A 21428-nucleotide genomic window follows, 5' to 3' on the forward strand; every position below is an offset into this window, starting at 1 on the left:
TATCGAACTCGTGTCACTCTCCAGCTAAGAATTTTCGACTTCACATAGAGGACGGGGGAAAGATGGCTAACCTAGTTTGACGTTGCCAAGCAGTAAAGTATGTTCCTTACTATTGCTAATAGATCTTTATTCAAATTTTCCCGTGCACTGATTTGTTTCATTCAAATTTGCTCAAGATAATGGTGTCCATGATTGAGGGAAGAATTCGGATGTGTTGACCATCTTCTTGAGATCAGATCCTGGTCGAGGCCATCCTCCATAATATATAATCTGAAATCAGTGTAATTCTATAGAATCCATGTTATTCTTGGAATGTTGTTCCTTCAATAGAATATTTCATTTATCATCTCTAATCAATCTCCCAAGATTCATCGGCCATGTAAAAAAAAAAAAAAACTGATTGCCTAGGAAAAGGCGAGATATCCCATAATTTAATTGTTAGCCTCTATATTAAATTGTTCAGAATACTATTAGAGCTAGTTTAATAAAATCTCCCAATATTTAGCGACCCAAAAATCGTTTTGTTCAGACCGACTTCCGATGAACTATCCTCCAATTTTTGTCAGGAAGGGTTGCTTTGATAAAAATAGAGAATTTTTATTCTTAAGTAGCTTAGCATTTGTGTACTTTGTTATCGATGATCCTGGGCTAGTCCGTAAGACCACCGATCGGCTGCCGAGGACATGGTGCGTGAAGCTGACACCACAAGTGCGGTGCAATAGTGGTTCCAACTGGAAAGTTCCTCTGATTTCGGTTACATAAAACAAAAACTTTATGGATTCTTCCCCAAGAAACTAGAATGAAGGAGCTTTAGAGGTCTAAAGCTCTATTTCATCTTTTTTGAACTTCGATTTCGAACTTCGTAGGCAAATTCGATATGGTGACAGGATGGAATTCTGTGGAAAACACTGGTATACACAAATGCGATTAAAGTCTGATAAAAATGCCGGGAATTCTATTTAAGCTCCACTTCCAAGATCCACAATGTTAGGAGAATAGTGAAGATATGGCAAAATATGCAGGAAAAGTTTTCAGGGATATGTAACTCCCATGTGCAGCTTTTTCTACAGAAAAAAAAAACAACGAAAAGCAACCGAAAAAAAAACAACAAACAAATAGAAGGACAAATGCACGACTAGCAATAGTTATCATCGGGATCATTAGAGGCTGTACTTTGCTGTCTAGCTACCAGAATAGATCTTGATGGGAGAAGAAATTGCAAAGGTGGTATTCAGCGTAATGAAATTTACCGGAGATTCGTTTTTTTTATAGAAATAAAGAGAAAAAAAGTCTTTTTTCTTTTATCTTTTAAAATCTGGTCATGAAGGATATAATAAAGACATTGTTCAAAATCCAAAATTGATGGAATTCAGAGAAAAAAAAAGACTTGTGGAACTTTGAAGATCAAAAACGTGCCGGCGTGGAACATTCAGGGAGAAAACGATTAGTGGTGATTAACCGACCTTAGACGCTTTCTGGTTCAAAAACCCAGACCACCACGAAAATGTCCCAGTTGAGAGAACGAGAGCGTCACATTGAGCTAAGATTGCCATGTCCACCTCGCGATAATGTCCAGGGCAGAAGAAGACAGTTCCTTAGAAAACCCAGATAGATAATTGACATACAGATATCATTGCAGGTATTATTAGTTTAACTCTTTTGAAACTTCTTGCAGTACTGTGGAATGCAAATTTCTCTCAAGTTCTCTTCCTTGTCACAGTAAAAACTTTCCTTACCTTGTTCATAAGTGGGAAGATTCTTTTTCGCCCATGGGATATTGTCAGAGCAAACCACAAACACAACCTAAATTATATGTGTAAATTATCAACGTCAGTAGCTGAATTTTCCTCCGAGAATGTTGCTTGTTTTTATTTTATTTATTTTTTTTCAAACTAAAAACAATTTTAACCATTTAAAATTCCAATTCCATTTAAAACTAAGTGTAAAAATAGACGATCGAAAATAGCAATAGAAGTTTAAAAAATGCGACGGGTTCAGTACCAGTTTTATTCCACAAAATGCCATTTTTCAGAGAAGGACGTTCTAGGATTTCTTTTTGCCTCCTTCGCACCTTTATGATAAAGAACAATGATATCTTTCAGAAGTGGTTGTTAAATGTTGCATGAAAATTCCCGTGAGAAAATTTCCTATGCTAAACCAGTATAGAAAAACTATAGACCTTTCCGATATCTTTTGTAAGAGTTTGAGGACAGTTTCTTTTGTACTTTCCGGTATAACTATGTTATAAGGGGTGTTTCTTCAGATTTCTTCAGTTTTTTTCCACACGGATTGAGATTTTTCTCAATTATACAGTAGTGATTCACGTTTCCTCGATCACCCTTAGCACTGTCCATGGCTCGTTTATAGTAGTCGGCTGGAGCGGCAATGTGTCCATGTTTTCGATTTCTTTCGTTCATCTCGATATCCATTCCTCGTCTCACGTGCACTCCAATGTAGAATAGGTCTTCTGACACTGAAGAACATAAAAAATGACCAAGCAGAAAAGTAGAGTGACAGGAAACGAACAACTATGGTTATGTTTCAAAATTAACATTACAATTACAGGAAAAAAAATGTTCTAGAAACATTTCAAAAAAAAAAGAAATAATTAAGTTTAAGACGTCTCCTTCACTTAGGAGTGATCATTGTTTAATATAGCTCTGTTACTGACATGCATCCGGTTCCATTTCGAGAGCTTCGTCGCCTGGCTTCCCTGTGATCCACAAAGGACGAGCTCGTTGAAGTGCTCTCCTTGCAGTGAGACTATTCATGAAATTGAAAGCCTAAATTAATTTCTAGTCACAAAAGATGTCAACATGTATATAAACAAACTTCTACACTGAAAAAGAGTGAGTTGTGGGGAAATTCCGAAAATTGTTAAAATTTTGAAACAAGTTCAGCGAGATGAGGTTCGTTATTTTTAAAACAGAGCTTTTGCTTGAAGGCAGCATAACCTGAAGCTGACAAATTCGGAATCTTTCCATCAAAAGATGGGATTAAGGGGTAGATTACTATTATAAACGCGATCATCCTCAATTCCCCCTAATTGTCCTGAAAAACGAGGTAAGAAACGGTCTTGTCGATCAAATTTCCCTACGAGGCACCTAACAACATGTCACACGGGCGTAGGCATAGACGTCACTTATGGGAGCAAACGGAGAATTAATGAATCGTAGGCGGTATCTCTCCTGCTTGCCGATACACACAGCACGTATGCTTGTGCACGCGTGAACGGCACGTTGTTATCTGCGTCGTAGGGAAAATCGGTCGGCAAGATCGCTTCCCACGGCGTTTTTCAGGACAACTATAGGGAACTGAGTCTGATCGCACTCATATTTCTAATCCGCAGCCTTAACCTTTCTTTTCTTGGAGGAATCCCAACATCGTCAACTTCGTGGTATACTGTATTTAAACATGAATTTCTGCTCTTGCAGTTGATCTCGAATCCGGCAATCTACAGCTCCATATCCACCTTTTACCGCAGACTCCCTCATCACGTCAGACTCGTGCTATGCTGCTTTTGAAGGTCACACAGAAGCAGCAAGGGGAATCTACTGCGAGCACAGCACAAATAACGATTTGTTGGTTCTCTTCCCTTTCCTTGGGACTTTAGTCCCACCATTTTTCATGAGATGTGAAATTTAGTGCGGTGTGCTCTGAACGTAGTTTATACTCAGACTGGATTTTCAACTGTTTCGGGAGATGTTGCTTAGAAATTGAGGAGGAATGTTGATATGAACAAGAACAGACGCACTCTGTATTTTTTCCTGTGAAATTATTCACCTTGTGCATCTAAATCATGGAAGAAGAATTGCAATACAGGTTTATTCAAAGTTGTTGCTGTACTAGCATTTTCCACATGTTTTCCGGCAGTACTTCTCCGACATATCTTTCAAGCTCGGGTCTGTGCATCCATTGTACTTCTTCATATTTGCACAAACTGTCGCGCCAGGTGCTGTGTCACGACATTCCTGAAGTAGCACAGCATTAAGGTTCCAAGACTGTAAAGAGCGTTTCGTAGTTACCTCAGCCAAAACTGCGTCTTGGGTGAAAGCGTTGAGAACAAGAAGAACGGTGAGCACGTAAAGAAACATTTTGTTTAAGCGATTGTAGTTATGACTGCTGGCCGATCACGGTAAGTATTTATATGGTGAAGGAAACTGTCATTCCAGACTAGCAATGAAGTTGTGCAAACAGCCAGGGATTATGTCCGCCCACGCGAGTCACCGCGAACACGGGACCACCGCGAACTGCAGCGATAAAAGATGCTTGCAAGGGAGAACGAAATGAAACTGAAGCAACGAAATAAGCAGTTAACGCAGCTGCACCGAGCTTCATTTCGTTTTGACCCTACTATAATCATATTCAATCATTTTTGTCAGCTGTTTTCCTGAAGCGACCTCCCAAACAATGCAGCACAGAAAGCGGTGTTTATTCTTGTTTATAGCACGGCAGCATCCAACGTGAACTCGAAAATATTACTTAGTTATGAACTGCAATCAGAATAGATTCCATTGATATTCAACCTCATTTTTCACCAGACACTAAAATTTCTTAGAAAAATACCAATGTTGCTTGCTTTTACTTTCCTTCTCGCTGTGCAGATTAACTCCCATGAACAAAACAACGTCTAACAACGTCTCTGTGTCGTTTTCTCTACCACTACGCTAACAAGAATGGCCGTCACCAAAATCCACATTTATGTCCTGTTTGTACGATGTTCCCGTTGGTTCTCCTTTCAGTTCTTTTTTTCTCGGCTCTGTTTTCGAAACGACATACACAAAAAGCAGTATGTCAGTAATGAAGTCCTAAAAACCGTTGCTCGGCGGAAGAGACGTAAGCCCTGGCTGTTTGCACAACTTGTTTGGTCTTCTAGAATGGAGCTTTCTTGCACCATATAAATACTCACCGTGATCAGCTAGCAGTCATAACTACAGTCGCTTAAACAGAATGTTTCTTTACGTGCTCACCGTTCTTCTTGTTCTCAACGCTTTCACCCAAGACGCAGTTTTGGCTGAGGTAACTACGAAACTCACTTTACAGTCTTGGAATTCTAATGCTGTGCTACTTCAGGAATGTCGCGACACAGCACCTGGCGCGACAGTTTGTGCAAATATGAAGAAGTACAATGGATGCACAGACCCGAGCTTGAAGGATATGTCGGAGAAGTACTGCCGGAAAACATGTGGAAAATGCTAGTACAGCAACAACTTTGAATAAACCTGTATTGCAATTCTTCTTCCAAGATTTAGATGCACAAGGTGAATAATTTCACAGGAAAAAAAATACAGAGTGCGTCTGTTCTTGTTCATATCAACATTCCTCCTCAATTTCTAAGCAACATCTCCCGAAACAGTTGAAATTCCAGTCTGAGTATAAACTACGTTCAGAGCACACCGCACTAAATTTCACATCTCATGAAAGATTAACTATTGACTACTATTGATATTTTTCGAGCTTTTTATTGCTATTTTTCGACCTCAGCTTAAATTAATTCCGTACGAGATGCATCAGAAAATTTCTAAGTTGTCTTACTCCATGTCTTTTGTTTTCTCGCCTCTGCAATTGTTCTCTTGATAGGACCATCATTTCTGAGAGTGCACCTTGGACCAAAAATTAAACAAAAAAGAATTGTTATATGAGGATTTAATTCAGGAAAAGACTCAGATAATATTCAAATAATGATAGAAACTGTTTTAACACATTAGAAAGCGCACGTTCCTTAATGTGTACTATTTTCACAACTGTTTGAGAATGATTTACCTGTTTCTGGACCTCACTGAGAAAGGTGAATTCCGTGCGCACTAGCCTTTCATGATCCGGCATGAAATACATCGGGTTTTGCATATATCCAAGAACCGCTGTGATCCGTTCCTTGCTTGGAGCAGGTATTTTGACAAAAGAGCAACAACTCTAAAAAGTCGTATAGAAGTACGAAAGTGAGGGAAATAACGAAAATTAGAGAATTTCTCAGGGAAAATCAAAACGAGGTTATTGTCTTGAGAAATGTGATGAGTCCTGTTACATACGGTTGTTTTGAAGGTAGCATTTGTAGTTCTTTGCAGCAGTTCTGCAGCCACCATGTCGCTAACAAATGTTGCGTTCAATTTGAAAGCACGCCTGGAAATAAATTTATAACTTAGAGAATAGTAAACAAATTTAAGGTAATGAATACAATTTTATACAGATTTTTACTTGATATTCACAGAGGAAGGCTTCAAATGGGAAAAGAAAAGTCTCACCTAAGTGTGTTATTAAAAGGAACCACCAGTGACGCTTCCCTCAAATCGGCAATCGCTTTCAATGACGCGTATTGGAACATAACGTTACCGAGACCTAACAAAGCATTAGTTTCAATTTGCCTTCATATTTTTTTTTGGAATTCTCTAGAATTTACCTCTGCTATAGCTGAAGTTGCTCACAAGATAATTTTGAGGTGAATTGTCGAAATACGATATATCGTCAATTACATTGGGACGAGAAATGATCCAAGGTTGATCGAATTTCACGTCTTCTCCTTAAAAAAATATTAATTATCACTACTATCAATTATTGACGGAACCAACAAGAACAATAGAGAGTTCCTGAAAAAAGTCACTTTTACAGTTTGTTGAGCAATAGAGGAATTTCATAGGTAGTTAAATTTTTAACAGTTGAGTTCTACTTGGTAGGGGGGTAGTTGAGTCAAAACAGGCTGAAGTTCGGTGGATTTGCGTAAGGGGTTACGCCCGGAGGAGAGAGGGGAGGGGGAGTTAGGTACCCGCAATTGATTATCTGCAGTCGAATAAGTGCCTGTCAAGAAGAAGCTGTCAGCAGGTCAAAGCAGGCTACATCAGTGAAAAAAGTGAAAAAAAAAACGTAGAAAATGAAAAATGAAGCAAAAACGTAGAAGATTTGTACAAGAGCAAAACAATCTCAGAAAACATAAATGAGGTTAAAAAAGTTCCAGATATAAAAGCTAAAAAGTGTAAAACGAGAACCTGGTCATAGGAAGACGTAGATTTGTGGTTGAAAAGACTATATAGAAGATATAGATATAATATATATCTGTATATATACATAGCATTTAATCCACGCAAGATACTGCAATAGTTTGTAAAAGTTTCGATTTTTTTTGTTTTACACAAATAAAACACTTATTTTCTATTTCTGGGATTTCGTGTACAATCGCTAGATGTAAGTCTTTGCGCAAGCGATCGATACTCCGTACAGATGCAATACCAAAAATGCGTGCTCCTGCGAGGCATGTTTCGCAACTTATTGAAGGCATCACTCCACGAATCTGAGGTGGTACGGATTTCAAACACGGCCCGGAAGATACGGCTTCGAGCGTTTCGGCGCGCTATTTTCTACAACGAGTTCGATTGGAGCGTGCCAGCCTTGTGCACGCGCCGTATCTTCCAAACCGTTTTTTACGGCAATCAGGAAGAAATGGACGGAATCACCCTCCTCTTCATAATCTACTATCCTTTATAAGAATAATCCACCTGAAATCTCCACCACTTCAGATTCGTGGGGTGATGCCTTCAAACGATGAGAGGAGAGGATGGACAATGTGATGGGTGGTGCGTGACGCAAACGCCGCGCAATGTCTGCAGACGCTATCAACTATTAGCGCAATTAACGGTCGCCGTTGCCAGTCATTTCCCCTAAGGATAGGTTGTCGCGAAGGCTGCGGGTACCTAACGACACGCAACCTTTGCGCACGCAGTACGGGCAATGGAGCTAGTGCTTGCAATCCAAAAAGACCTTCCTTGCTGCACATTCAACCGATAGCTCCAACGCACCGCTTTGAACGCCGCGCGTCTGCAACTGCACCAGAAATCACCGGGAAATCACCAGAATCTTTTTGATTTGACTAGTCCAAGACGTCGTTTATCGGTATCACAACCGAAGCGTAAAACACTTCCTACGAATACAATAAACGGATTGGTCAACGAACAGATTAATTTATACGACAAATCAACTCTCTACACTTGTAGGATTTGCGGAGCGGAACCGGATAAAGTGAATTTGATAACTAGTGCACACTTATAGAAGAAGTTGCTTTATTTTACTTCTAATCCACTTTTCGCGGTTTCATTTCATTAAATGTATGACACCAAAGCGTTATTTCGTTTATGAATCTCCTCTGGATTATTTCAGGTTTTTACCTTTGCAGTGACAAACTGCGCAATGAAAGCTGCCTAAAGAACCCAACATGAAAAATTTGCTCGACTACTGCTTTCAAGGGATTCTCAAAAATCAGTATTTAGGCCAATTAAAGAAGACTACGAATTAAATTCCGTTGAACTAAAGAATTTTTGATAAAGCAGAAATAAAAACAGACAAGCTTTCGGATACCGGCCCAAACCTTGTGCAACGTCTGTGGAAAGGCATTGAAAATTTATTAGAAAATTGGTTGCAGAAAGAAAGTAGTATAGAAATGATAATATAGAAAGTTATAAATACTTTGAAAACCTACGATGTAAACCTTGCCGTTCGTTGGACATTATGATTAGTGAAATCTTTATGGCTTTTTCAAACAGTCATCATCTCATAAAACGTAACCAAAAACTAGGGAGGTATGATACGCAAGGAAGCCCTTTTGCTGGATTTTTAATTGAAATAAATTTCAATGAAAATGTCTTACCTCCTTGCGGAAAAATCTTCGTTTGACTCAGTAGGTTCCTTCGGATTTTTCCTAATGAAGCAGCATTAGTGGTAATAACACTAAGCTTTGCTAGGAATATCATACAAAGGATAAGAAGCACTAGTGAGAATAGTAGAATACATCGGATTACTGAAAATGTTAAAATTTGACCAACTAGTTAACGCCAAATTACAAACAAAAACCAAAATTTTTTTTTAAAAAAAGTCCGAGGAAGATTTCGCATTACCATTTTATCCAGAAAAAAAAAACATTTTTAGAAAATTCCTCCCCAGTGAGGATTGAATAGACATGGATTTTCCATGAGGACATGAGGATTGGAGAAAATCTGCCATAATTAAAATTTTCTTCTACGATGGGTGGAAAAACAAGAAGAAGAAATAGCAACGGTTTCGGATGTTTAGATAAAGTTACGAGATTTATTGCACCAGAGAAATCGATTTCAACTGATCACAATTGATCTACGTTCTAGCTGCTTGATCTACGAAGCTGACAAGAAAAATTTACAGAAGAAAAGTTTGTAGCTTTAATTTTACCGAACTAAGAAGTGGTTGGTAATTGGAAACATAGGCTAATTGGTAATCGGAGATAATCAACTGACCTTGCCGTTTTCGCATTCGTCGCTAGTGAACGTTGAAATAGGTTGCGATATTAGAAGGAGCGCCATTGTTGACGACGAAGAAATAGGTCATACATACCAGAAATCCATGTTTCATTGAAATTCTTCCCACAAAATCTGTCACTTGTCACTTTAATCCTAGCATGCTCTTGTCATTTTTCTGCTAGCCATTTTTCGGAATTAAATCCTCATAGAGCATTTCTTTCTAGTTTATTTATTGGTTCATGGGACACTGTCAGAAATTGTGGTCCTATTAAGAGAACATCAAGTGCTGGAGTAAAGTGACCTCGATGTCCTCTCCGAATTCGGGATTGTTACATTCGGTTACAAAGACGAAAAAAACAAGGAAATACAATATGGTATCTTAAAAACTTTCTAGACTATCTTGTGAGCAATTGCCATCAGATCTCAAAAAAAATCAGTTACTGTAAAACAATTGGAATAAAGAAGACTAGATTTTTCGAAAAAAAAATACCATAAACTCATTGGGATTCGTGAATACATGCTGACACGAAGATACACATTTAATTTTATAACTCTCATCGACTTTAGAGTTTTTTCTAGCTCTTCTAAATCAATTTTGAATCACAAAAGAAAATCGAGATAATTCGAATTAGCAATCGTCGTATGTGTAATTGTTATGGAATAATAGCGCGAAGAAAATCTCCGGCGCTGCTACACTCAACAATCCACAAAAATTAACTCATCCTTCCCAAAGAAATTTAAGGTCGGAGGATTGTGGAGTTTGTACCGCGTGACAAAACTATATGACTGAATCATGTTTGATTCAACATGAAAGGAGGTGGAAAAAAAGATTTCATCGTGCCCAGAAGGAAATGATGAGGAACAATGAGTTGGATACAGACGATCATCGAGTAGAACGTAGTTCGTTTTAAAGGCACTGCACCATGAAATTGATGTTGGGGTCTTTCCACGAAAAGTAGTGATTAGAGGGGTGGATTATGAGTACGAGGGGAACGGTAAAGAGGGTCCCGGCGGATTCTCCGCGAATGCCTTCGAGACATAACGTGCCCAGTGGATATGCCGGCGGATACGCGAACATATCTCGACGAAGTCACGCTCCAGTCGTTCATGAAGACGCAGACAACCGCCATAGATGTTCTTTCTGCCACAGAGACGCAGAAAACTGCACAGTTACAAGGAAATATGCAAAGAGTGGTATGAGCTGTCGAAATTACCGAATAAATCAAAGAATAATAGTGTTAGATAGAAGTACATGGCATTTTGTATGGTGCTCTAATAAAGAAAGGGAGTGAGTTTGTCTTTATATCACCCTCAGATAGTCTAGAAATCTTACCAAATTTGAACTCTTTTTCTTCCTGTAAGTTCCCGGAAGTCAGAGATACAGAAGGTCCCTCTGTCCAGAAATAAGTTAGGCTACAAAAAAGCAGTTGGGAGTTACAGGATAACGATAATTCTCATTAATTTTGAGTTATTTTTGAGAGCTGGAATGTTCCGTTTTAACGAAAATTCTCACGTAATTCGAAGCTATTAGACACATACTTATCTCATACTTCACGTGAGGATTTCTCTTGCTTCTGTTACGATTACTAAATTGAGGTCACCTCATGTTATAAAATTGAAGTGAATGTGTGTGATTCTCCAGAACAATTTAACAGATAGTGAATTATATCCTAGCCGGTGATGCAGCGTATGATTAGCGGTAGGTAAGCAGAGTCAGCTATTTAGGTGCGAACGAAAGTGAATCTCTTTAGGACACGCACCATCGCTAATTGCTCTGACGAGGCATGACCGGGGCATGGCTGAAATTCCGCCGGGACCCTCTTTACACGCACCCTGAGTACGAGCGTACTCACGCTCAATTCCTCCTTCTCCCACCAAATGTTCTTCTGACAATCAGCGTGGGAAACGGCCCTCGAATTTTAATTTTTCTAGGGAGCACCTTACAACGTCATGTAAGTAGCTTTGTAGTAAAATTCACACTCGAAGAATGTTCTCAACGCCATTTTTCAGGACCATTGGGGAGAATTGAGCGTGAATTCATATTCATAATATCTACTCATAACTTCATCTTTTCGTCGTCATTGGTCTAAATTTTACAGTCTGCCTGCAAAATGTGGTTCACAGTAGTTCGAACTCTGAATTTCTATCGCGAAAGAAGGAGAATGACGGAGATCGACAACATGAACATAATCAATTAATGAACTGATACCATCGCTAAAAATGCTTCTTTTACCTGCCTGCATCCTAAACGTACGTGTATTTATTTTAGTCCAATCCTTCAGAGATGCTAAGATTTTATAGCTAAGGTTTTTCTGACTCAGAAACAACTGGCACGTGAACAATTTTGTAGGACTTCTACTACCCAACATAGTAATGGATATTCTTGTAAAGAAAACCCCAGAGGGAATTCTAAGGATATTTAAATCCAGGCTATGAACTTCAGGATGCCATTTCGAGAACAGAAGGTGGATAATTACTCTTGTTACTGCAAATACGCTATTGCAATCAGCAGGATTGAGTAAGATAATTTATCCTAGTGGGTAACTTAACTAATCAAACTAAGCTTAACTTTTTGTTTCTGGAAGGTATAGCAGCATCAAAACCACGGTGCAGTTATGTAAACGGAGAATCACTCAACCACGCTCTTATTTCTAGAAGTGAATAACTAACTCCCTCCAACTGCAATTTACCATTTGTAAAAGTCCATTTTAAACGTTTCTTTGGTCAAGCCGAGTTTCTTTGGTGCTCCTACACATTTATGTTTCCAACTATGATTCCTACATTCCTCAATTCTCATGAGGAAGAAGCTTAACAAAAAAAAGTTTTTTGTGGATCAGTTGGCAATCCAGCATCTTTTCCGAACTTCCCTTTAGAGTTAGTTCACGTTTTGAATTATGGATTTTGATAGTAAACTAAGTCGTCGGATTTTCGATTTGATACGGTGTATTATACTCTTCTCGCTAATGTTTCTCATGTTTTGTGTGATACTCCCTATGCAAAGTTTAATACTGTTTCCATCAATGGTACTTCATTAGGAAAACATCGAACCTATTGAACCTATTGAATACGGACCTATTGAATAAGACCAAGATTTTCCGTGAAGATGTAAAACATTTTGCTTGTATTTTCCACATTTAATTTTCCGGGATTCTTCAGGACCCCTTATCGATCGAAACTGCTAGCTCCACCGCGTTTCCTCGAGCACAGCTATTAACGCAACTCTATCGGGTTCAGGTGTAGGTTTCATTACAATTAACACTAGAGACAAACGCTAGAGATAGAAACACAATTCAAGAAATACTCTTTTTTGGACCATCCAGACAATCCTTGATTCCATTGAAGCATCGATTGTTTTATCCACACTCTGTTTGGGATATCGGAAACACCATTTAGGACTCCGAAAAGTGCAATGTTGAATTACATACATTCACTCTCAACATCCATACATTTGAATGTGCTAGCGATGAGGATAAGAAGGAACATCGAACGTAACAACAAATCGTCAATGATTTCAGAGTGCGGTCACCAACGCCAAAAACGATTTGTGAAGATAACAGATTGTGTAGCATTGAGTTCTTATTTTAAGGAAACTCCCTCGTTTCTATTTGAACGAAAATCTTGTCTCAGTACCAATCCAACCATTTTAAAAAGTCCAATTCTTCGCAATAACGCAGGAAAAGCAGTTTTGTAGCGGTGCAAGAGAAGATGAAAAGCTTACGAAAATATAAATAAAACACTGCGGTTGCCTGATGTAGGGTGAGGTGACTCAGAAGTGGTGCAAATTCGTTGGTGGCTTAAGGTCAACCACTGCTGAGAGGGCCAGGGGTTGCGTTCCACAAGAGATAGGAATCCCATAAAACAACTAGCATAAAGGTTACATATTACGAATCTGGAGTGGCGCAGAGAAGTCCGTGGAAAAGATAGAGATCGTCAAAAAAAGGCGTGGGAACCGATTTCGTTCGTACGAGGCACATTAGAATGCGACTAACATTCCGGTCCTCTCAGCACCATATTCATTGCTTTTACTTGAGGAGGATAGTGAGGAGATCTCACTAATCTTCGACCGCTCGCTCGGATGCGGCGCATTGCAGCTGAAATTGTGAGCGGCTTCACGCCGTTTTTATACAACGAATAGGAAAAGATGAGCGGAAGCACCTCGAATCCGGCAATCTACAGCTCCATATCCACCTTTTACCGCAGACTCCCTCATCACGTCAGACTCGTGCTATGCTGGTTTTGAAGGTCACACAGAAGCAGCAAGGGGAATCTACTGCGAGCACAGCACAAATAACGATTTGTTGGTTCCCATCCCTATCCTTGGGAACTTTAGTCAATAGTTAATCTTTCATGAGATGTGAAATTTAGTGCAGTGTGCTCTGAATGTAGTTTATACTCAGGCTGGATTTTCAATTGTTTCGGGAGATGTTGCTTAGAAATTGAGGAGGAATGTTGATATGAACAAGTATGGACGCCATCTGTATTTCTTGGTGTAGGATCATTCATCTAATGTAGTCAAACCAGAACAAGAATTGCAAAAGAAGTTTATACGGAGTTGTTGTTGTTCTAACATTTTCCACATGTTTTTGGGCACTGCAACTCTGCAATAGTGCTCATCCTCGGGTCATCGCATTTACCGTTCTTCTTCATTTGTTCACAAACGTTTTGCGGTATTCTGTCGCGACATTCCTGAAGTAGCACAGCATTAAGGTTCCAAGACTGTAATTTGCGTTCCGTAGTTACCTGAGCCAAAACCGCGTCCTGAGTGAAAGCGTTGAGAACAAGAAGGATGGTGAGCAGGTAAAGGAACATTCTGTTTAAACGATTGTAGTTATAACTGCTGGCTGATCACGGTAAGTATTTATATGGTGAGGGAAACGTTCATTTCAGACTAGCAATCCAGTTGTGCAAACAGACAGAGTTTATGTCTCTTCCGCCGAGCAACGGTTTTTGGGACTTCATTACTGACGTACTGCTTTGTGTGAACGTCGCTTCGAATACGAAATGAAGCTCGGTGCAGCTGCGTTAACTGCTTATTTCGTTGCTTCAGTTTCATTTCGTTCACCCTTGCTAGCATCCTTTATCGCTACAGTTCGCGGTGGTCCCAAATCGATCCCAACCGCTATCTTTAAAGCTTCTTCACGAACCGCTGCTGCCACTGCACCGTGCTTCATTTTGACCCGACTACATGCTGCTGCTGAAGCAACGAAATTAGCAGCTTACGCAGCTGCACCGAGCTTCATTTCGTTTTCGAAGCGACGTTCACACAAAGCAGTACGTCAGTAATGAAGTCCTAAAAACCGTTGCTCGGCGGAAGAGACATAAACTCTGTCTGTTTGCACAACTGGATTGCTAGTCTGAAATGAACGTTTCCCTCACCATATAAATACTTACCGTGATCAGCCAGCAGTTATAACTACAATCGTTTAAACAGAATGTTCCTTTACCTGCTCACCATCCTTCTTGTTCTCAACGCTTTCACTCGGGACGCGGTTTTGGCTCAGGTAACTACGGAACGCAAATTACAGTCTTGGAACCTTAATGCTGTGCTACTTCAGGAATGTCGCGACAGAATACCGCAAAACGTTTGTGAACAAATGAAGAAGAACGGTAAATGCGATGACCCGAGGATGAGCACTATTGCAGAGTTGCAGTGCCCAAAAACATGTGGAAAATGTTAGAACAACAACAACTCCGTATAAACTTCTTTTGCAATTCTTGTTTTGGTTTGACTACATTAGATGAATGATCCTACACCAAGAAATACAGATGGCGTCCATACTTGTTCATATCAACATTCCTCCTCAATTTCTAAGCAACATCTCCCGAAACAGTTGAAAATCCAGCCTGAGTATAAACTACGTTCACAGCACACTGCACTAAATTTCACATCTCATGAAAGATGGTGGGACTAAAGTTCCATAGGAAAGGAATGGGAACCAACAAATCGTTATTTGTGCTGAGCTCGCAGTAGATTCCCCTTGCTGCTTCTGTGTGACCTTCAAAAGCAGCATAGCACGAGTCTGACGTGATGAGGGAGTCTGCGGTAAAAGGTGGATATGGAGCTGTAGATTGCCGGATTCGAGGTGCTTCCTCTCACCTTTCCTATTCGTTGTATAAAAACGGCGTGAAGCCGCCCACAATTTCAGTTGCAATGCGCCGCATCCGAGCGAGTGGTCCAAGATTAATAAGATCTCCTCACTAGCCTCCTCAAGTAAAAGCAATGAATATGGTGCTGAGGGGACCAGAATGTGCGCGTGTTACGCTCATTCTAATGTGCCTCGTACGAATGAAATCGGTTCCCACGCCGTTTTTTTGACGATCTATCGCTTTCCACGGACTCCTCTGCTTCACTCAAGATTCGTAATATGTAACCTTTACGCTAGTTGTTTTATGGGATTCCTATCTCTTGTGGAACGCAACCCCTGGCCCTCTCAGCAGTGGTTGACCTTAAGTCACCAACGAATTTGCACCACCTCTGAGGCACCTCACCCTACATCGCGCAACCGCAGTGTTTTATTTATATTTTCGTAAGCTTTTCATCTTCTCTTGCACCGCTACAAAACTGCTTTTCCTGCGTTATTGCGAAGAATTGGACTTTTTAAAATGGTTGGATTGGTACTGAGAAAAGATTTTCGTTCAAATAGAAAAGGAGTTTCCTTAAAATAAGAACTCAATGCTACACAATCTGTTATCTTCACAAATCGTTCGTGGCGTTGGTGACTGCACCCTGAAATCATTGACGATTTGTTACGTTCGCTGTTCCTTCTTATCCTCGTATGGATGTTGAGAGTGAATGTAATCAATTCAACATTGCACTTTTCGGAGTCCTAAATAGAGCTTCTGATACCCCAAACAGAGTGTGGATAAAACAATCGATACTTCAATGGAATCAAGGATTGTCCAAAAAAGAGTATTTCTTGAATTGTGTTTCTATCTCCAGCGTTTGTCTCTGGTGTTAAATGTAATGAAACCTACACCTGAACCCGATAGAGCTGCGTTAATAGCTGTGCTCGAGGAAACGCGGTGGAGCTAGCAGTTTCGATCGACAAGGGATCCTCGCTAGCTTCACTCACTCCACTTCTGCGGTCCAGGTGGAGCCCGGGACTCCTACCACAACAAGTACTTCCACCTGGCCGCTTCAAGCGCAATCTCCTGCGCAACATCCGGCTTTGGATCTGTTTAATTGATTTTAATCTTTTGATTTGACTACATAGTTCAGAGCGTAGTCCGTCATTATCACAGTGAAGACTGAAACACCCCGTAACGGAGTACAGTAGCACTATCGGTTGATTGATTAGTCCATCCGCTTTATACGTTAGCGGGAAATGCTCCGTTTATCGTTTCCTCTGTTGAATGGAGAAACTGTATTACTCAAACTATCTACAAGTGGGTAGGATCTAACACCGAACGTTTGTTCAGGGTCAGGCGTTCGATGGGATTTTCCCACTGGGGGTCGTAAAGGGAGTGGGTTGCAAGGGGTGGGGGATTGGGGTAGTAAGAGAAGTGATCGTGAACGAGTGAGCAGTGAAGCAGCGGTGGCGTACTTCTTAGCACTGGCGCTGACTGGAAAATGAATTTTGAGTTAGTTTAAACGTGTTTAAAAAAATTGGAACGAACCTTTGTAAATTTTTTTACTTTCAAAACCAATGTTGTTGAAGAAGTTCAGGCTCTGTAGCAAGAAAGAATAACAGTGTATGAATTTATCCTAATTCTATGTGTTTAAAATAAACTCAATTTTCGTCTAAAGCACTGATGAAAGTAATGATTTTTTGTGATAAAAACCACTGGAAAAAACGAAGACGCAGGATGACAATATATGTAGCGTAAGGAATAATTTATTGTTCACCCTGCTTGTTGCCGCTGCTACGACAGCGGCAACAGCGATAGATAAATGAGCCGCCAGCTGTTAAGCACCCATCCATTTTTTCTTCTGATCAGTTATAGATTAATTCTGAGATAGAGACGATCGAGCATTGAGTAAATAAGCACTAAGTACATAGACATCGTGGAGCTGAATAAAAAAGGATGAGGTTCATAAATCGATTTTGCAGCAACTGTTGTTTCATGATCATCTGTCTCGCTTCGATGTGTACGAATAGAATTTCACCAAAAATGGAATTTTCCGCGTCGAAAACGTCAGCTACAGAAAAAAACATCACAGATATCTTCACTAATACCCCGCAACACTCCATAAATGATACTATTTGGAAGGCTAAGCTCTGGAACGCTTTAAATTCCTGTTTCTAGTTTTCTTTGGAATGTTCTGAAAAGCAGTTACCATTGCCACTTCGAACTATATTGCTGGCCGGCATCCGATGGGCAGGATTTGAGAATTCTGTGAAAGGTGCCCCTAAGGATGAACAAGAACCGACACATTCTGTATTCTTCCCTGTTAGATCATTCATTTTGTGCATCTAAACTGGAAGAAGAGTTGCAATACAAGTTTATTCAAAGTGGTTGCTCTACTTGCATTTCCCACATGTTTTTGGGCAGAACTTCTCTGCCATATCCTTCAAGGTCGGGGTTTCGAATTGGTCGTACTTCTTCATATTTGCACAAACCGTTGGCGATATTGCGTCGCTACATTCCTGAAGTAGCACAGCATTAAGGTTCGTGACGTAGTTACCTCAGCCAAAACTGCGTCACGGGTGAAAGCGTTGAGAACAAGAAGAATGGTGAGCACGTAAAGAAACATTCTGTTTAAGCGATTGTAGTTATGAGTGCTAGCTGATCACGGTGAGTATTTATATGGTGTAGAAACGTGCTGTTTCATAACAGCAGTAAAGTTGTACAAATATCCAGCGCTAATGTTTCTTCCACTGAACAACGATTTTTGGACTTCATATCTAACGTGCTGCATTGTGTGGGAGATCGTTTTGCAAAAGCAGCTGAGAAAAACGGCTGACTGTAGTGTGGTCAAAACAAAATGAAACTCGGTGCAGTTGCGTAAACGGTCCATTTCGTTGCTTTCGTTTCATTTCGATCACCCTTGCTAACATCTCTTTGCATCGTTGCAGATCGCGATGGTCCCAAGCCGGTCCCAACCGTTATCGCTACCGCTTCACCCCAATCCGATGATGCCACTGCATCGTGCTCCATGCCGACCCGAGTACATGTGGAATAAGGAAAAACACCAGCGGCTGGCTGCAGAAATGTTTTGCTGAAAAAAGCGTCATTTATGTCCTGTTTGTACGATGTTCCCGTTGGTTTTCTTTTTGATCAGTTCTTTTTTCTCAACCGCTTTTGCAGAGCAATCTCCTACACAATCCAGCACGTCAGAAATGAAGTCCTAAAAACCGTTGCTCGGCGGAAGAGACGTAAGCCCTGGCTATTTGCACAACTTGGTTGGTCTTCTGGAATGGAGCTTTCCTACACCACATAAATACTCACCGTGATCAGTTAGCCGTCATAACTACCATCGCTTAAACAGAATGTTTCTTTAGTGCTCACCAATCTTCTTGTTCTCAACGCTTTCACCCAAGACGCAGTTTTGGCTAAGGTAACTACGGAACGCACTTTACGAACGGAACCTTAATGCTGTGCTACTTCAGGAATGTCGCGACACAATATCGCCAACCGTTTGTGCAAATATGAAGAAGTATGGATGCGATGACCCGACCTTGAAGGATCTGGCAGAGAATCACTGCCCAAAATCATGCGGAAGATGCAAGTAGAGCAACAACTTTGAATAAACTTGTATTACAATTCCTCTTCCGGTTTAGATGCACAAGATGAATAATCTAACAGGAAAGAGTACAGAACGCGTCCGTTCTTCTTCATCCTTAGGAGCACCTTTCATAGAATTCTCAAATCCTGCCCATCGGATACCAGCCTTGGATAGTTCGAAGTGGCAATGGGAATTGCTTTTCAGAAAATTCCAAAGAAAACTAGAAAGAAGAATTCAAAGCGTTCCAGAGCTTGGCCTTCCAAATAGTATCATTTATGGAGTGTTGCGGGGTATTAGTGAAGATATCGGTGATGTTTTTTTCTGTAGCTGACATTTTCGACGCAGAAAATTCCATTGGTGGTGAAATTCTATTCGTACACATCGAAGTGAGGCAGATGATCATGAAACAACAGTTATTGCAAGGAGTCTCTTGAACCATTATTCCACAAGATTTATTAGACTTCTTCGTTTTTCTTCTACGTTTGGCAGCGAATTGGAAATCTGAAGTCCAGCTAAAAAATTTGGATTAAGATGTTCTGTTTTTTTGCCAGCTAGTAACTTCCACAAGTGTCCATTTTAAGTTCGAAATTGAGCTGTGGACCTCATGTACAACGAGCTTATCTCTCTGTATTCGTTGCAGCAAGTTCGACTTATATGCGGGGAATTTTCATCATAAGGAGTAAATCCTTGGAAACTTCCATTATCCGAATGGTTTCCTACTGTTTAAGGTTGCCCTGATGCGAATATTTAATGAAGTGTAATGTGAGGATGTTCTGTCACAACTTCAAGGTATTCCATTTTAAACTTTCTGTTGGATTTTAACGCACCACTTAAAGTTGGCGCTAAATAAGTATCATATATTAAAAAGCAAAGTCTATAGCTATTGCATGTGGTCGGACAAGAATTAGAGGTTCACTTATTCGAACCTTGCCTAAGATTCTATAATCTCTTCCTCACCATACTGAGGACTCTGATTATACTACATCCCATGCGAATAAAACAGAAAAAGAATGTGTTGCCCATGTTGGACTGTCCTTGGATCGTAGCATGTTGAATAGGTTTCATCATTTACTTGGTTGAGCTGTTCCCAGGACTTGTATTTATCTTAATTAAAAGCTAACCTTTCGGCGTTATCGCCCTCGTCGGACCCTTGAAAATCAAAGCCACCCGTGGTTTACCCTCTCAAACGCCTCATCACCCTGTAGAGAGCATTCAGAGGATAAGCGTACTCAACCAACAACACCCCGGCTAGTGCTTAACTCATCTGTTGAATCAGGTAACGACCACAAGATACCACACATTCGTTGCCTTACCTCCACCACCACCTCCACCTCCCTTACCTTCTCCGGTTACATTCATTTTTAATACTAGAATCCGTCAACGTTTTGGAGCGCATTTCGGTGTGGTTGTTGCTGCTGAAGTGATTTTGAATGATAATCAGTGTTTCTGTCAACACATCCCTGAAACAAAACAGCAGTGAGCTTTCAAGACTGTAAGGTGGGTATCGTAGTTAACTGGGCCGAAGCTGCGTCATGGGTGAAAGCGTATATGGTGTTTCTCCGACGTAATTGTCAGTACACGACCTGTTCGTGATGGAAGAAACTATTCCTGATACATTCGAATCCCTCTTTCCCACATATTTGAACCAAGTGGCTGATAGAAGTGCAGATGCAGTCATGTGATTACAAAAAAGTCGTCGTTTGAGATTTCCTGCTGATATTTCTACAACCCTCATGTCATTCTGTAGACCAGCTTTACACAAACAGTTCCGCACAGCATTGCTAATATCGGCGCAACTCTCACAACTGGTGGTCCGCTAACATCACGATTTCGTGGCTATCAAGGCTCTGAAGAAGGCGACGACGCCGAAACGTTAGTCAGAATAAAGATCAATAACAATCTTGGTTCAGCTTAAGAAAGTAGTACACAATTGCTAATATCGCTAAAGATGTAAGACAGACAGGACGAAATCTCTTCTGTGCCATCATAATATATACAAATATATAAATAAGCAAGCAGATAAATATATACCTAATGCATTTCTCGACAAACGCTGAGAAAAAGCAACCACTGGCTCACGAGGGCTTACTCGTCCTTCCTAGACGTTGAATATCCATCACAGCGATCGTAACGATTTGACTTCGTTGCAATTTGCACCTCTAGTGTTGAAGAGTGCTATCTCTTCTACCCATAGGATAAGATCCTATCTTCAACCTCCGTTTTGAAGCTTTGCGAGCTTCGTGTGGAGTGGAAAATTTTGATTTTAAATGATCCTTTGCCCGGATACACCGTGGCTGCCCAGTTTCTAAAATATAATTATCACCACACGACCTGCACTTCATACAAACTCGCCCGATCCCACGTAATCCGTCTGTGCCAGATGGTGTGGACAGCTATGTATCGCTCTGTTAATGTAATCGGACAGGTAAGGTAGACGGAACGAAACGTCAGATATAAATAATCAAATAAATAAATGTATATATCATATCTGAAGCATTTCTCGACAA

The 21428-nt window shown here is 40.3% G+C and overlaps 3 protein-coding genes across 5 annotated transcripts; 1 reads left to right on the plus strand and 2 right to left on the minus strand.

The window, feature by feature from the left end:
- Positions 1-171: 171 nt before the first annotated feature.
- Positions 172-9267, minus strand: RB195_007739 (uncharacterized protein; the record flags this gene model as incomplete). Of its 3 annotated transcripts, XM_064181535.1 has the most annotated exons (10): positions 172-270; positions 1464-1594; positions 1737-1803; positions 2325-2473; positions 2672-2783; positions 5764-5913; positions 6030-6120; positions 6243-6336; positions 6398-6517; positions 8633-8735. In XM_064181535.1, 10 exons carry the CDS (start codon positions 8733-8735, stop codon positions 172-174), a joined length of 1116 nt encoding a protein of 371 aa, XP_064038317.1. The 3 variants fall into 3 exon arrangements, with proteins under 3 accessions (XP_064038317.1, XP_013301145.2, XP_064038318.1); XM_064181534.1 differs by lacking the exons at positions 172-270; positions 1464-1594; positions 1737-1803; positions 2325-2473; positions 2672-2783 and adding exons at positions 5387-5401; positions 9252-9267 and having other exon boundaries at positions 8633-8782; XM_013445691.2 differs by lacking the exons at positions 5764-5913; positions 6030-6120; positions 6243-6336; positions 6398-6517; positions 8633-8735 and adding an exon at positions 4026-4094.
- Positions 9268-14686: 5419 nt separating this feature from the next.
- RB195_007740 (uncharacterized protein) lies at positions 14687-18928 on the plus strand (the record flags this gene model as incomplete). Its single annotated transcript, XM_064181536.1, has 4 exons — positions 14687-14755; positions 14810-14927; positions 18698-18753; positions 18806-18928. 4 exons carry the CDS (start codon positions 14687-14689, stop codon positions 18926-18928), a joined length of 366 nt encoding a protein of 121 aa, XP_064038319.1.
- Positions 17717-18353, minus strand: RB195_007741 (uncharacterized protein; the record flags this gene model as incomplete). Its single annotated transcript, XM_064181537.1, has 2 exons — positions 17717-17842; positions 18252-18353. The coding sequence occupies 2 exons, from the start codon at positions 18351-18353 to the stop codon at positions 17717-17719; spliced, it is 228 nt and encodes a 75-aa protein (XP_064038320.1).
- Positions 18929-21428: the final 2500 nt, after the last annotated feature.

The sequence above is a fragment of the Necator americanus genome, chromosome I (assembly GCF_031761385.1).
Source record: "Necator americanus strain Aroian chromosome I, whole genome shotgun sequence".
Taxonomy (NCBI): Eukaryota; Metazoa; Nematoda; class Chromadorea; order Rhabditida; family Ancylostomatidae; genus Necator; species Necator americanus.